The sequence below is a fragment of the Psammomys obesus genome, unplaced genomic scaffold (genome assembly GCF_907164565.1).
Source record: "Psammomys obesus unplaced genomic scaffold, mPsaObe1.curated_primary_1811, whole genome shotgun sequence".
In the NCBI taxonomy this organism is placed as follows: Eukaryota; Metazoa; Chordata; class Mammalia; order Rodentia; family Muridae; genus Psammomys; species Psammomys obesus.
The window spans coordinates 20,540,242-20,554,455 of NW_026596046.1; the positions used below are offsets into that span (position 1 = coordinate 20,540,242).

The following is a 14,214-nucleotide window of genomic DNA, read 5'->3' on the forward strand; positions in this document are numbered from 1 at the left end:
TGTGTGGAAGCCAGAAGGTTGGGTTTAACAATGAAGCACTCAAGTTCTCCCATCTTGAGATGGTAGAATGACAGTAACCAAAGTAAGAGGGAAGAAAATAAAGTGTAATTAAGTGAGGTAGAAAACAGAGGCTTTATAGAAAAGCACTAGTGAAGTAAAAAAGATGACAACTGACAAATAGAAAACTGATGGCCCCCCTTAAAACATATACCCAACATAAACTGGACTTTAATAACTTGTCAGTGTTGGTTCGTCAGTCGGAAGAACGTAACATACCACACAATAATGAAGATGGAAATATTAAGAGAAGTTATTGGGAGGATGTTTGTGGGAACTGCTATACTTATTAAATTTTCCATAGACATAAATTGTTATAAACTATAAAGTTTACTAATTAATAACAGTGTAAACAGTTTGTGATCACTGTAACTAAAAACCTTATTTTGCTTTTTTATTTTTAATTTTCACTGTTGAGACATATTAGGTACTTTGACCAGCTTAATGCTGCTTTTGTGGCTCACTGTACTTAGGCAATATATGAAGTATAGCATATATAAAAGCTTTTTTCTTTTCAAGACAGAGGTTTTTTTTTTTTTTTTTTTTCTTTTTAAGACTCACTTTGTAGACCAAGCTGGCCTCTAACTCACAGAAATCCTGCCTCTGCCTCCCGAGCGCTGGGATTACAGGTGTGTGCTACCACGCCCAGCAAGAGGTTTTTTTTTTTTTTTTAATGAATGACTTAAAGATTAGTAGAACTGACAAGATCAGCAAGATTGAGCAAGAATGAGAAGGAAATGATGGTAGGAAAGAAAAATGCTAGAGATTTAATAAAGGGTATAATGAACAACTTCATGTCAGTAAACTTAATATTGTGATCATTTAAGAAATTGAATTAGTTGGGAGAAAAATCTTTCACAGAACAGCCCAGATATCTTAAATATTTAATTAAACATGCCTGGCTAGTTTAACTGTCATAGTAAGAGAAGAAATTTAGTTTTACCTAAAACAGTAAAAACTGTTGAGGAATCCAACAACAGGGCATCTCGCCAATCTCAGAGAATATTTGCCAGGTCACAGGTCATACTTGCCAAGTCCTACGAGTAGATGATAATGCAAAAGTCTTTTGAAGGTAACCCAGGACAGAAAAATGTCATGTAAACCTTCCGAGGGATATTATTGTTATGGGCCTAGAGAGATGTCTCAGTGGTTAAGAGCAATTGATGCTCTTGCAAAAAATCCCATGGTGGCTCACAGTCTTCTGTAACTTTAATACCAGAGGTTTCTACACCCTCTTCTGGTCTGTAGGCACTCTACATGTGTGGTACACGTGCACATAGGCAAAATACTCATACAGAAATATAAATAAATCTTTAATCATTGTCATTATTAGAAAGTTTTTGTTTATTTTAAATTAGTGTTGTTTAAATTAGTGTAGTTTGTTATAATTCAATGGAATATGTCTCAAGGAATTTAAGAATAACGTTAATATGACTCTATTGATGGATTAAAGGAAAATATTTCAAAGATAAGGCTATTTAATAAAATTCAGTATCTATCATAAATCTCTCTCACAAAGTGGATTTAGAAGATAATCTAATTTTTTTTACAAAATTAAAATAAAGACTGACTTTAACAATGAAGTATTGAAACTTGAATAAGATTGGTTATTATATCCTTCTGCTGTTTGTATTTTAATTTCTAACTTACATTGTTTTGGAGATTATAGCTGTAAGAATAAGGCAAAATGTGAATCTTGGAAAGGAAATAATTATTGGCTAATAAATGCTATGGCTTTGTAAAAAAGTAGAAAATAAGGAGCTGGAGAGATGACTCAGTGGTGAAGAGTGCTTGTCGTTGTTGTAAATGGCCTGGGTTCAAATTCCAGTTCCCACATGGTGGTTCATAATCATCTGTTACTGCAGTTCCAGGGCATCTAAAAAGTCAAAAATAATAAATAAGCTGCTAGACTATAAATAAAGAATTTAGCCTGCTTCAGGATATAGAAGTCATTGAAAAGAAGTATATCCCAGCAATAAGTAGACAGCAGTTTTTTAAATCTACCATATAATTAGGGTAACAGTGTATTGGAGAAAACTTAAATAACATGTTCATTCATGTTTTGGCAGACTCAGTATTTAAAAACTTGATGGTTGTTTCATATTGATCTGTATATTTAGCAAATAGAAAAGTTCTGATAATTTAAAAAATGAATTGGATATGCCATTTTAAAATCACAGAGTGGGATGTACTTTCTTCTTTTTTCCTTTTTTATTATTAATTAATTTATTTTTATTCACTTTATCTCCTAATGGTAACTCCATCCCTTTCCTGCCCTCCTTCCATTATCTTTCCCCCCTTACCTCTTTCTCAGGAAAGGGAAGCACCCTTTCCATTTACCCCAGCTCATCAAGTTGCATGAGGACTTAGCATGTCCTCTTCCACTGTGGCCTGGTAAGGCAGTCCTGCCAGGGGGAAGTGATCAAAAAGCTGGCAAGTGAGTCTGTGTCCTATGCAGTCCCCACTTCTCTTACTAGAGGACCCACATGAAGCGTAAGCTGTAAGGCAATTGTAACTTGGTGGTTTGGAATTGGCTGGGTATCGCATTGGCTAATGACCTGGAAACAGATGCCTTTATGAGAGCTTCACTGATTGTAGATCTGGCATTTCAGATCTGTAGAGAAAAGATAACTTTAATAAAAAAATCTTTGGGAAATTATTTAACTATGTGAAAATAATCATGGACCAACCTGTACTTAATATCAAACAAAGCTACCTGCATGTACTTAAAATGCACAAAAGGAAGAACTGAAGCTTTTAGAAAATAGTAAGGGATGTTACTTCAGTGACCATAAGGGTAGATATATTGAGAAGGTAAAAAGTAAAGGTTGGTTAATTCAGCTACATTAAAATGAGTAACATTTTTATCAAGTATGCTACAAAGTGAAAAAAACAGCAAAAATGCTTTGGGATCAGGGAAAATGTAACAAACATTTAACTAACAACTAATAATCAGAGACTATAACATCTATCCAAAACAAACCTGTAGTGGAACCAGTCGAAAGATGGACTTTACATGGGATACTAGCAGAAGAGGAATGCTCAGTAGCTAAGTGAACACCGCAGACTGTAAAGATAGTCCCATTAGAAGTTGGGAAAGTGTATATTTAAAAGATAAAATGATTTAGAAATTTTTGAGGTCATGAAGAAACTAAAACAGTATTCCTTTGTTGAGTGTAGATTAGTCCATTAGTAGATTGGTGAAAAAAAAATAAAATTGGAAATATCTGGTAGCATTGAAGGTAGGTAAATGTAGTAATAATTCAGAAGTCATCCTTTTGGGTAGTATGTAAGAGATATGATCCCAGATTCTTCTTCTTTTTTACATTTATTTATTTTAACTCTATGTTTATGGATGTTTCTGCCCATATGCATGTCCTTGTGCCGTGTACATGCAGTGCTGGTAGAGGACAGAAGACAGCACAGATCTCCTGAAACAGGAATTCATGAACAGGTGTGAGCCACCATGGGGTACTGGGAATTGAACCCGACAATGCTTTTCTCTCCATCTCTCCAGTTCCAAGCCAGACTTCTTATCAGCTCATTTACATTACTAAAAAGCAGTGAATCTACATGTCTCACTGGTAGACTGGATAAATAAATGTGGTATGTTTGTAAGGAGAATCTTATAATAATGAAAGTGGTCGAGTGGGGTACTTAATATTGAGCAATGAAAATGTAATTTAAAACTTCTATTTAAATAAGGCTTAAAGCTTGCATTTCAAAATGGTATTTTGCCAGAGTTGTGGGAACGGAAACTAAGGATGGGAAAGTGTGGCAATCCCGTATTAGCATGTTATTCTCAAGTATTTTGAGTGGGAGCTCTATCAGCTAAGTTTTGATGTTGTAAATATTGTCTACATACATTTAAAAGGCTCCTCGTGCCTCTGAAGGCCTTCTGATACTTTTGAGCATCATCAAGTACCTCTGGATAGGAAAGGAAGGCTGCAGTGTGATGCACAGAAAGAACTCTAGATCCCTTGGAGGATTTTCTTGAATTACCTGATCCTTCCTGGCTGAGATATAGATGAGCAATACTCTGGGGAAGCAGTGTGTGGACATTTGTGTCAATGTCTTTTCTGTTTGTCTGTGCGTTCTCTTGACTCACCTCACTTCTCTAGCACCCTACCACTTAAAACCCACAGAGGGCTGTATATAGCAGCTTATATGTTTGAAATGAAACTAAGCCCATTTTAATGTTGCACTGTAGTCACTGGAAAGTAAAGAAACATATGTTCTGTTTTTCTAGTTAAGATACATGGACAGCAGAGAAGATGAGCAGGTCCGAGGGATCACCATGAAATCCAGCGCCATTTCACTCCATTATGCAGAAGGTAAGCCCATCTGGGCTTTGTTGTTGTTGTTGTTTGTTTTGTTTTTTCATCTTTCATGCCCTGCCCCTTCTCTTTCTGAATTAATCGCATGCCTCGGTTTCTTTGCTTTGTGTTCCATGAATTTCATTCTGGCCTCTTCAGATGATCTGTTGTCAGAGTCAGGCTGTCCAGGCTTGGATGCAGATGGGGAGCTCTGACTGGCTTGAGGGCAGAAGAACTGGCAGTTCACAGCTGCCTGGCTCCAGCAGGTGCCTGTGTGGATTTCTTCACAAAGAAAGTCAGGAGCTAAGACTTAGCTGGCTCTCCTTAGCCTTCCATTTCCTGGCTGGATCCTTATTCTGCTCCATGGCCTGCATATGAGATTTGAGTCTTAGTTATGTAACCGTGGGTTGCTCTGACCACTACTTTCTGTTACTCTACACTCCGTACAAGATAGCAGTACCATTTTGCTATCCCCAAATACGGATGTCATTCTGATAGTAACATGGGAATTCTCTGACAGAAATGGTTAAACAAATGCCATAAGATGTATGTTCACAAAAGGTTTGTATTAGTGAAAACATGCCAGAAACTTAAATGTCAAGAGGAGAATGCCCAAATGAATTGTTACATCCATGCTGTGGAGCATTATATAGCTTTTGAATGCTTAATTACATAGAATTATATAGGTCATATATTTATAATTATGTAGGGAATGGTATGTTAAGAGACAGAAAAACAAATTGCAGAGTATTTCTGTGAGGTATAAATGGGTATGTATGCAGATAAAGGCTTTTGGGAGATACATGTTAAATTTCCACAGTAGATATCTTCAGAAACTGGACTATGATAAAATTTGTGCTTTTCAAAATATTTACTTTTGTACTGTTAGAAAACTTTATATGAAATGTGTATCTTGAAGAAAATAATAAAGAGTTATTTCCCTAATGGAGTGACCTGTGGTTCATCCCTCACAGTGTGTATCTCTGGCACCACACTGTGTTGTATGGTGTTGGAGGCACTGAGCGGGGTGTGAGCCTTTAACCCACCTTTATATCAAACTAGCTTGGTGACTTTTAAGCACACCAGTCCTCAGTGTTTAGTATTTGCTCCTTTTTTTTTTTTTAAATATGCGCCCTTGCCTATTTTAAGGTATCTATTCCCAGTCTGTGGCCCAGAAATCTTGCCATAGTATTTTATAGATTTGAAGAGATTGTAACCTTTCATCTTCCATTCTCATACTGCTTTTTTGACTTCACGATTCCTCTAGTGTCAGTTTTAGTTGTTACGCCCCAACTTTGTCTCAACTCACTTTTTCTGCCCTTAGCTACTTTATTGAGTTTCTCCTTGTGTACTGTAAAATTTAGTTATTTCATATCTTCATTGTCTTTCTGTTAGAGACTGTGGGAAAATGGCTTATAGAACCCTGAGATTGAGCAGTCTTAACATGTTTTGTTAAACTCTGGCTTTGGGAAGCTTGATCTTAGAATGTTCTAGATACATGCTCCTTCCTAGGTTGCACAGAAACAGATGCAAGCTGCCTTGTTTAGGGTAGGGAGACTTATTGAATGTATATAATCAATAAGTAGAGACACTTTTCATTAAAATTTTTTTTAAAAAAAAGCGAATCTTATTGGAGTCACATTTTGTTTGTTACTTATAAGGTCTCATTGAATTTCCCCTGCTGGCTGTAAACTCAGTTTATAGTGGAAGCTAGACTTGAATTTCTTATCCTCCTTCTTCCTGCCTCTACCTCCCAAATGTGGGGATTACCAGCATGTATCACCATGGTTAACTGCATATAACACAGACTGACCCTATCAGGTCAGTTTTTGAATGTTCCTTTTGGAACTCTTGTCTTTAGGTTCAATTGTCTTTTTTTTTTCGATCTGTGTTTTTGTATTGTGTATTTTTATAGATTTGCCCTACTGTTCCAGTCTCCTTGTACTTCCATATCTCCTTGTCCTCACACTTATCTGTTCCTTTACCTCATTTGTGGTGCAAACTGCTTTGCTTTCTTGTGTTTTTAACCCATAGACTTAATGTGTGCCTCAGCATTTCTTTTATGCCAGTCTTTGTGGAGCTTGCTCTGGTGGATTAGCTCTTCAGTTGGCTCGTCATCTAGTCATAGCAGTAAGAATTGGAGTCAATAAATGTCAAACATGTGTCTCTGTGAGCATGGCCTGATAACCAGAAGGGACTTTAAGGCAGAGCTCTCCATACTTTATAACAAAGAATTGAGTTTTCCTCATTTACCTATGGGTTAGGAACATAGTTGAGAACTGGTTTTCCAGAGTGGTGTTCCGTGCTGTGAAGGTGAGACAGCCTAAAGAAGAACCTAGATGGGGGAAGAGAGATGCTGATGGCTAAAGAAAGACCATAGGTTGCTTTTATCCCCTTTCCCATCCCATTTGATTGTCTTTTTAGTTGAGAATTTTTACTAAATGTTAAATCCTTTCTGAAACTTAATGAAACAGACCTTGTTTTGTTTATATTTCTCATTTTTTTAGATTGAAATAGAAACTCTTAATCTAGTTTAAAAGGATAAACTTACAACAATCTTGGAACACTCTAGAAAGGATTGAAAACCATCAGAGTAATCCCAAGTTTGGCATCTTCCAGAGGTCCAGTTCTGATGTAGAAAATGAAGTCTCTCGTATTTAGTTATGCCAGCACTTGAACAAATACTAGGATTGTAGTTTCTTACCCATCACTTATGCCCCTTACACAAAGATATCATTGATGTATCTTGTCATTTCAAGAATTTGGAAACTCTTTGCAGCAGTGGCTCTCAACCTTCCTAATGCTGTGACCCTTTAATACAGTTTCATGTTGTGGTGACTCCAACCATAAAATTATTTTCATTACTACTTCCATAACTAATTTTGCTAGTTAAGAATTACAATGTAAATATCTGTTTTCTAATTGTCTAGGATGACCCTGTGAAAGGGTCATTTGACACCAAAGGGTTTGGGACTCATGGGTTGAAAACCACTGCTTTTCAACATCCCAAGATGATATAAGCCTTGGAATCTCTTAGAATGCACATACAATAACTATACTCAAAATTTAAACAATATGAAATTCATAGACTAAGTAGTCTCAAAAGGTATATTTCTGGCATTTCTAATTTATAGTCATTTTTCAGAAGCTGTGAGGAAATATTGCCACTGCAGAGCATTTTTATTTTGTACTTAGTATTTTAAATATTTTAAAGAAATTACATGTTTTGTCTTTTTTTGTAATAATAAATAGTATGTTTTATTATATGATATTAAGTAAAAAGATATTGGAATACAAATTACTCTTAATTTTATTTTTTTCCAATTTTTATATTTAATACACCTGAATTTTATGTGTGTACATAAAATATATACACTGAAGTAAACCTATAACTTACCTTCACCACACACAGTTCATGGACTTCAGTGTTAGATATCATTGTTATATATGATTTCATTGGTTTTAGACTGATACTGGTATTTACGTTACCAGTATCTGAGTAGGACTAGATACTGAGACAATCTGAGTAGGACTGGGTGGACTAGAGAGTAAATTTCTCATCTCCACAGTTTCTTTTCTCCAAACCCTGAAGTTGAGGGCCAGCACCATTTCAGCTTCATTGGGAATTTGCTATAGGGCATTTGCATTTACAGGAGTTTTGATAAATATTTTTAAACGTCAACTTTAAAATTATAAAATTCTATGCAGAATATATTACAGTACACTTAAGTTTAGAAGTGGGTTTTTTGTTTGTTTGTTTGTTTGTTTGTTTTGTAAATGTAGGCATGTAACAACTTGATTCCACTTATGCCAGGATTTACTTTGATTGAAGAGATGGGAGACACAGCAGCTTTCTGCACCAAGGGCCAGCTGCAGGGTCTTCCTCGCTGGGTAAGTGTGGTGAACAGGTTTAGAATTCACACCCATGATGGCTTCTTCCCTTTGGCTTAATCTTAACTCTTCAGAGACTGAGCCACAGGGAAATAAACTTAGCCCACCAAGCTATACAAGGCCAGAGTGTACCAGGAAGTGTTTGCTATTACAGGCTTCCCTTCCCTTCTTCCTGTGTGTTAGTCTAGGGGGGAGGATTCCCTGTTTCTCATTTGAAAGTTCAGATTTTATTTTCCTTTTTGTGACAATGGTTTGTCTTTGTTTTGTGAAGCATGTAGTTGATACTAGACTCAAGGTAAAACTTAGTGATGGTTGAATTCTGAGCTAGCTGTCTTATGCATGGCTTTGTTTAATCCTCCCAGCAACCCTCTGCGATGGTCATCCTGATTTTACTTATGTGCAAACTGGACTTCAGAGATTAAGAGAGTTTATGAAGGACAAGTTTCTAGAATACAGTAGCAGACCTAGGAACCAAGTAATTACTTTTCCAGCCTGTTCCGTTGGATCAGTAGTCTGTTGGAAGCTAGGCAAGGCCCCAACTAATTCTTCCTGAAGCTTTGCTTTTTCCCACCGAAGATTTACTGGGATTACTCCTGGACATCTTGTGGCCAGTGTTACCCACATCCCTGTTTTCCTTGGTCATTGCCCAAGATGTAAGCCACATGGTCTGGCCTCTCTTCGTCTCTTTTCCACATTTCTTTGTGATTCTAACACCTCCCTCAACCTCCTACTATTCCTCACCAAAACTTCCTCTGCAGACTTTCCAAGGCAAATATCAGCATACCCTCAACATCACTAATGATGTTCCCTCTTCCTCATTCTGACCACACTGCTATCCTTACGTTTCTTATGTCTGAAGTAGGACATGGGATTGCCGCTCTTGCCCAGATTCTCACTCCAGTGCTAGTTCTGTCCTGTTTTAAATTCCTTCAAGACTCCTGCCATTTAGTTGTTCCTTTTTCTTAGTATAATGAACTCCTGATTAGGCTCTCAGATGATTTTGACACCTGACTCTTTATTTATTTTTTATGTAACTTCTCCAAGGTAGCTCTTACCATCCCCTAAAATGACTTCTGTTACATGTTGGCCTTTCAGTAACAATGAATGCTATTTAGTTTTCTACTTCCTTACCTGCTGCCATCTTTGACACTTCAAATTTAAATGCTTATAGTTGAGTCTGGTGGGCACACTTCTACCTGCTCAGAAACTGTGATAGGAGGATTGCTTCGGCCTGTGAGTTTGAGAGCAGCCTGGGCAACATAGATCTCATCTCAACAATAATAGAAAGTTCAACATGTGAGCAACGGAGAAGTAAAGAACTTAGTCAATAATAACAATGAAGCATCAGTACTCCCTTCTTTGCTGACTTGCTTTTTCCTATTCTTTTGCTCCTATGGTGAAGTACCCAATTTTTATTTCATAAGATTCTGAGTTTTTTCAGCCCCGTTAGCCTCCGTTACTTGCTCTCTGCCTTCTAAAACACAGGGCCCAGGGTGTCACTTTACCAACCATTCTTCCTCCAGCATTCTTTTTGCTTCCTTGACCTCTGTAGCACTGCCCCCAACTAAACTCCATCTTGATAAAATTTGTTCCCTACATTTCTTGCTCACTCTCCCCAACAACTGTTTGAAAACTTACAGCAGTCTTTAATAAACCCCTCAAAGTCCTTTTCAGGAATTCAGCAGACTTTGCTATCTACCTTATTGCAGAAAAGAATTCTCAACTGTTTGCCCCCTTCCCTTAAATGTAATGGGATGGTACCTTTGCCTCTCTTCTGTCTTTAAGAAAGACCTGTCTCTGAATTCATGCTCCACTTAGGGTCTTTTCATCTGTGTCATTATCTTCTTTCAATTTTGGCCTCTAAACATGCTCAAGGCTGCCTTGCTGCACAGTTGTATTACACGGTTTTTTTTCAACCTGACATCTCCCTACATTTTTCTCCCTGGCCCAAGTTTAGTACTACTTTTATTCTCTCAGTTGCTCAGCATCTTATTGTAACGACACATACTGGCAAGGTGACATTCACAAGAGGATTGGACATTAACCTATAACTCCCCTTCTGGGGTGGGGTAGCGGAGTGAGACACCAGCAAGTAAAGACTTGTGGTAATGTGGAGGTGCGGCTGCTCTTTACTACCAGTCCAACAGACCTTTGAAGAGAGGCTCCTCTGTGCCGGCGCAGTCCACGATGTGGCCACAGGTCTGAGGACTAGTGTGGACTGGAATTACACGGAAGAAAAGCAAAGTGAAGGAAGTAAACCACAGGCAGGCAGCATTGTGTGGTCCAGTTGGTTTCTGGGTGGAGGGAGATCCAGAGAGGGCTTTCGGATGGGTTTGTGCATCCAAAGGAAAGCCTGTTTGTTCATTACTCCTACGTCATTAATTTCTCCCCTTCCAGAACTTCACTTTGATGCTTTATCTCAGTCTACACTATGCCTCTTTTGGTGACCTGCTGATGGGGATGACCCCAGTTGTCATGCTATGTTCTCTCACTTGAGAATGCCTGAGAAACAGGTTCATGGAACTCACTGGTCCGGAATGCAGCAGCAGGGATAAGTTTCACATACAACTTGAAGATTTCTGTTACAAATTGAGCAAATCATTCACCATATTTAAGAAATTTACATTATACATAAATACATATCACGTAACACGTCCACAGATAGAAGAGAGTGTGTCTTAGGCTTTATAATTCTATCAAATAATCAACCGTTAGGTTTCTGTTGTAGTTACCAAATAATTAAAGAAGAAGGTTTTATTTTGGATCAGGAATTCGGAGGTTTTGGCCCAGGCCTGTTTGGCTGTGGTTGAGATAGCACATCATGGATTCATCATGTAGTGGAGGAAATAAAAGAGAAAAAGGGAAGCGACTGGAGTCCCAACAGCCACTTGGAGGACACTCCTGGTGACTTAAGACTTACCACTAGGTCATACCTCTTAAGGGTTCTGCCGTCTCCATGTAAAGCCAAGTTGAGGACTAAGACTTGCCAGATCCAGGCTACAGAGTACAGTATTAGCTGATCTGTCACATAGCTTTAAACATTGATTTAAAATACACGAGGACAGTGGTAACGTGGAGAGAGACCGGAGGTCAGTCGCTGTGCAGGTGCCAAATGATTTATGTACACGGTTGTGACTGACATCTTCAGCGGTGTGCCTCAGATAACTGTTTTTTTTTTTTTTTTTTTTTTAAGTTGTTGTTTGGCTTATGATATCAGTCACCTGAAATGAGGAGGTTTGTTCAGAATGCCTAGGAAAGAAGGCAGTGAGGTTTTTGTTCCCAAATGCTCCATCACGGTTTACTGTTACAGCCTGGAAAATTCCCACCATCCTGCTCTCACTTTGACACTTACTCCATCAGCCTTAAGCTGGGGTAGAAGGGTTCCGTTACAGATTGGAAAGATCATTTGCCATATAACTCCTATAAAAATAAGTAAGCAGAAGGGATCGAAAACATAGCTTAGTTGTAGAGTCCTTACTGGTATGCAGGAGGCCCTGGGTTCAGTCTGCAGAATGTATGACGTTTGTGTGTGCCTGTACATCTTGGCACTCAGGAGATGGAGGCAAGAGGTCAGAAGTGCAAGCCGGCCCTTGCCTACATAACATCTGCAAAGCCAGCCTGCAACACATTAGGTCTCGTTTTTAATGGTGTATCTGTGTCTGCATCTGGGTACGTTTTTATGTGATTTTTAAAATGGGATCCTCATCCACACAGTAGTAGAAGACATTTCATAAATAGACTCTTCTCTTCCCCTGCTTTCAAAATTCAGTTTGAAGTTACTTTGAAAAGGTTAGGATGGAAAAGGCATCAGACAGGGAGTTGGAAGGCCTGGGTTTCAGCACAGCTCTACCCGTGGCAGCTGCTGCTGGCTGGAGCACTGCTCCCTCAGCATGAAGTGCACTTGAGAAACGCCAACTTCAGCAGACTGACGGCTATTTTAGTACAGGCCATCTTTGGACATTTAACATGTTTGTGTGCAGTGTGCTGCTGGTTACCTGCTCATCTACTGTTAGTTTTCAAAATGTAGATTTTTTTTTCCAATAAAACTCCTGGTGTGTCACTGGTTTTCTATGCCCTTTGAGAACTGCCTAATCTAGAATTGGATGCCTGATTAGGCACACATAGCTAGGGTATGTTTGTTTCTCTCAGAGTTGCTGGAAGGTCTGGAGTCTCATTAAAGGATAAGAGAACAGGTGGCCTGAGGGTGCTAACTTCATGCTGCTAAACAAACACTGTCTGAAACCCCCCCCAGCTCAGTTCAGATACTCCTCTCTGTTATGAATTCCAGTATTTTACCTTACATGTGAAGTTGTCTCTGCTTATGGAGACAGCAGGTTAATTACAGAAAACAAAGATTCTTCCTCAGCGAAGAATCAATTAATATTGTGTTAGAATTTTTAATTTTAAATATTGCTCTTTAAGGTATGACTTAGGTTTCCTAAGAAACCATTCAGTAAGTTTGGCTTGGGATTTAGACAGAACTCCCAACTATTTCTGAAGTGGCTTTAAGCGTATTTCTGACATTTATGCGAAGTGATGTTTTCAGTATTGACAATTATGAAATCAGAATATTGATCCATTCTGAAAAAAACACGGAAGATGCTATGTGTTGTGTATTACCAAGTTTTTACTCAAGATTTAATTCCTGATGTAAAAATAAATCAGTACAGCATCTCATTTGTATGCACATTTGTTTTAATTATTAGTAAGTAGTAAGTGTATATGTAGACTAAAGAGTGTTTCAAGATAAATTTGTTTATAAGTTATTGTCTGTGAATATTTGATCTGTACATCCCATTTATGTGTCCCTAGACTGGAGGAGGTCTTGGGTAGAAAGGGATGCTGAACGGAGGGTTCAGGAGGGGCCGGAACGAGTAGGAAGCCAGCGGCTCCTACCGGTGGGGTTTCTGCATGTGGACGGCAATGCGCTGCCCAGATGGATCGGTTTAAAGGGGTCTCTGAAAATGAGTGCTTTTTGCAGCCCTCAGCTGGTATTTCTTCATTTAGATAGGGTTTAGTCCCACGAACCTGGAACTCGAGGTTCTCTTCCCTGGCCTCTCAAGTTACTGGCACATGCAACCCCACTTGCCTGCCTCCACGAGCTCAGAGTGAGATTCTAGCTGGATGTCCTAGGGGTAGGCATTTTTATGTGTTCCTGTATCTAGCTGTCATTGGCTACTACTGTGGAGGGGTGTAAGAGTACACTATAAACTTAGAAAACCAGCAGGCACAAATAGGTGAGCCACTGGCTATGTTACTGCCGTGACATTTTGTCTTTGTCATTTCACCTAGGACAAGTCAAGTGTTTAGAATTATATTCCAGAAAAGTTTTTACATGGCCCATACGTTGTACCATTTAGCCCAATAGTAATTCGTTAACATGTGGAAGTTAATAAACACAAAGCGAAGGGGAGGAACAAACATTTACATCTGAGCACTCATGTAATTAATTGGACTTTGAAATGAGATCATTTTTGGCAGTGATGGGGGTTACGTGCAGTATTCTGTAGCATGATTACTTTTCGCATGGTTTACTGATTGTCTCAATGTTAAATCTGCATCTGCTGATGAGAGGTTGTCCGGGTGTGCCGGGGCTCTGTAGGGAAGTGTGGCTTTCAGTGGTAAAGTCAAACAAACAAAACACTGTACGCTTCCATTTTCTGGGAATATTAAAGTGGAACACATCCCGCACTACCTGGCACATAATAGAATAACAGCTCCTCACGTGTTTGTGCAGTTTAGATTTGAGTCTGCCTGTTGTTTTTACATACACTGCTTCTTGAGAAATTATAGGAGTTTCAGCCTGGTAACTGTTTTATGTCTTAAATGGGCAGTCGAGACCCCCTTTGAACAGCTTTTACTCCTGAGCCCATAGACCAGTGGTTCTCAACCTTTCTAAACTCTTTAATACAGTTCCTCATGCTGTGGTGGCCCTCAACCATAAAATTAC

At 38.6% G+C, this 14,214-nt stretch overlaps 1 protein-coding gene across 3 annotated transcripts in view; it reads left to right on the forward strand.

The window, feature by feature from the left end:
• Positions 1–14,214, forward strand: part of Efl1 (elongation factor like GTPase 1) — a 123,053-nt gene that overhangs the window by 4,001 nt on the left and 104,838 nt on the right. For all 3 annotated transcript variants that reach the window (XM_055623377.1, XM_055623378.1, XM_055623380.1), the window contains exon 4: positions 4,307–4,391. In XM_055623377.1, the coding sequence (XP_055479352.1) occupies positions 4,307–4,391 (85 nt within the window). The remainder of the gene's footprint in view (positions 1–4,306; positions 4,392–14,214) is intronic.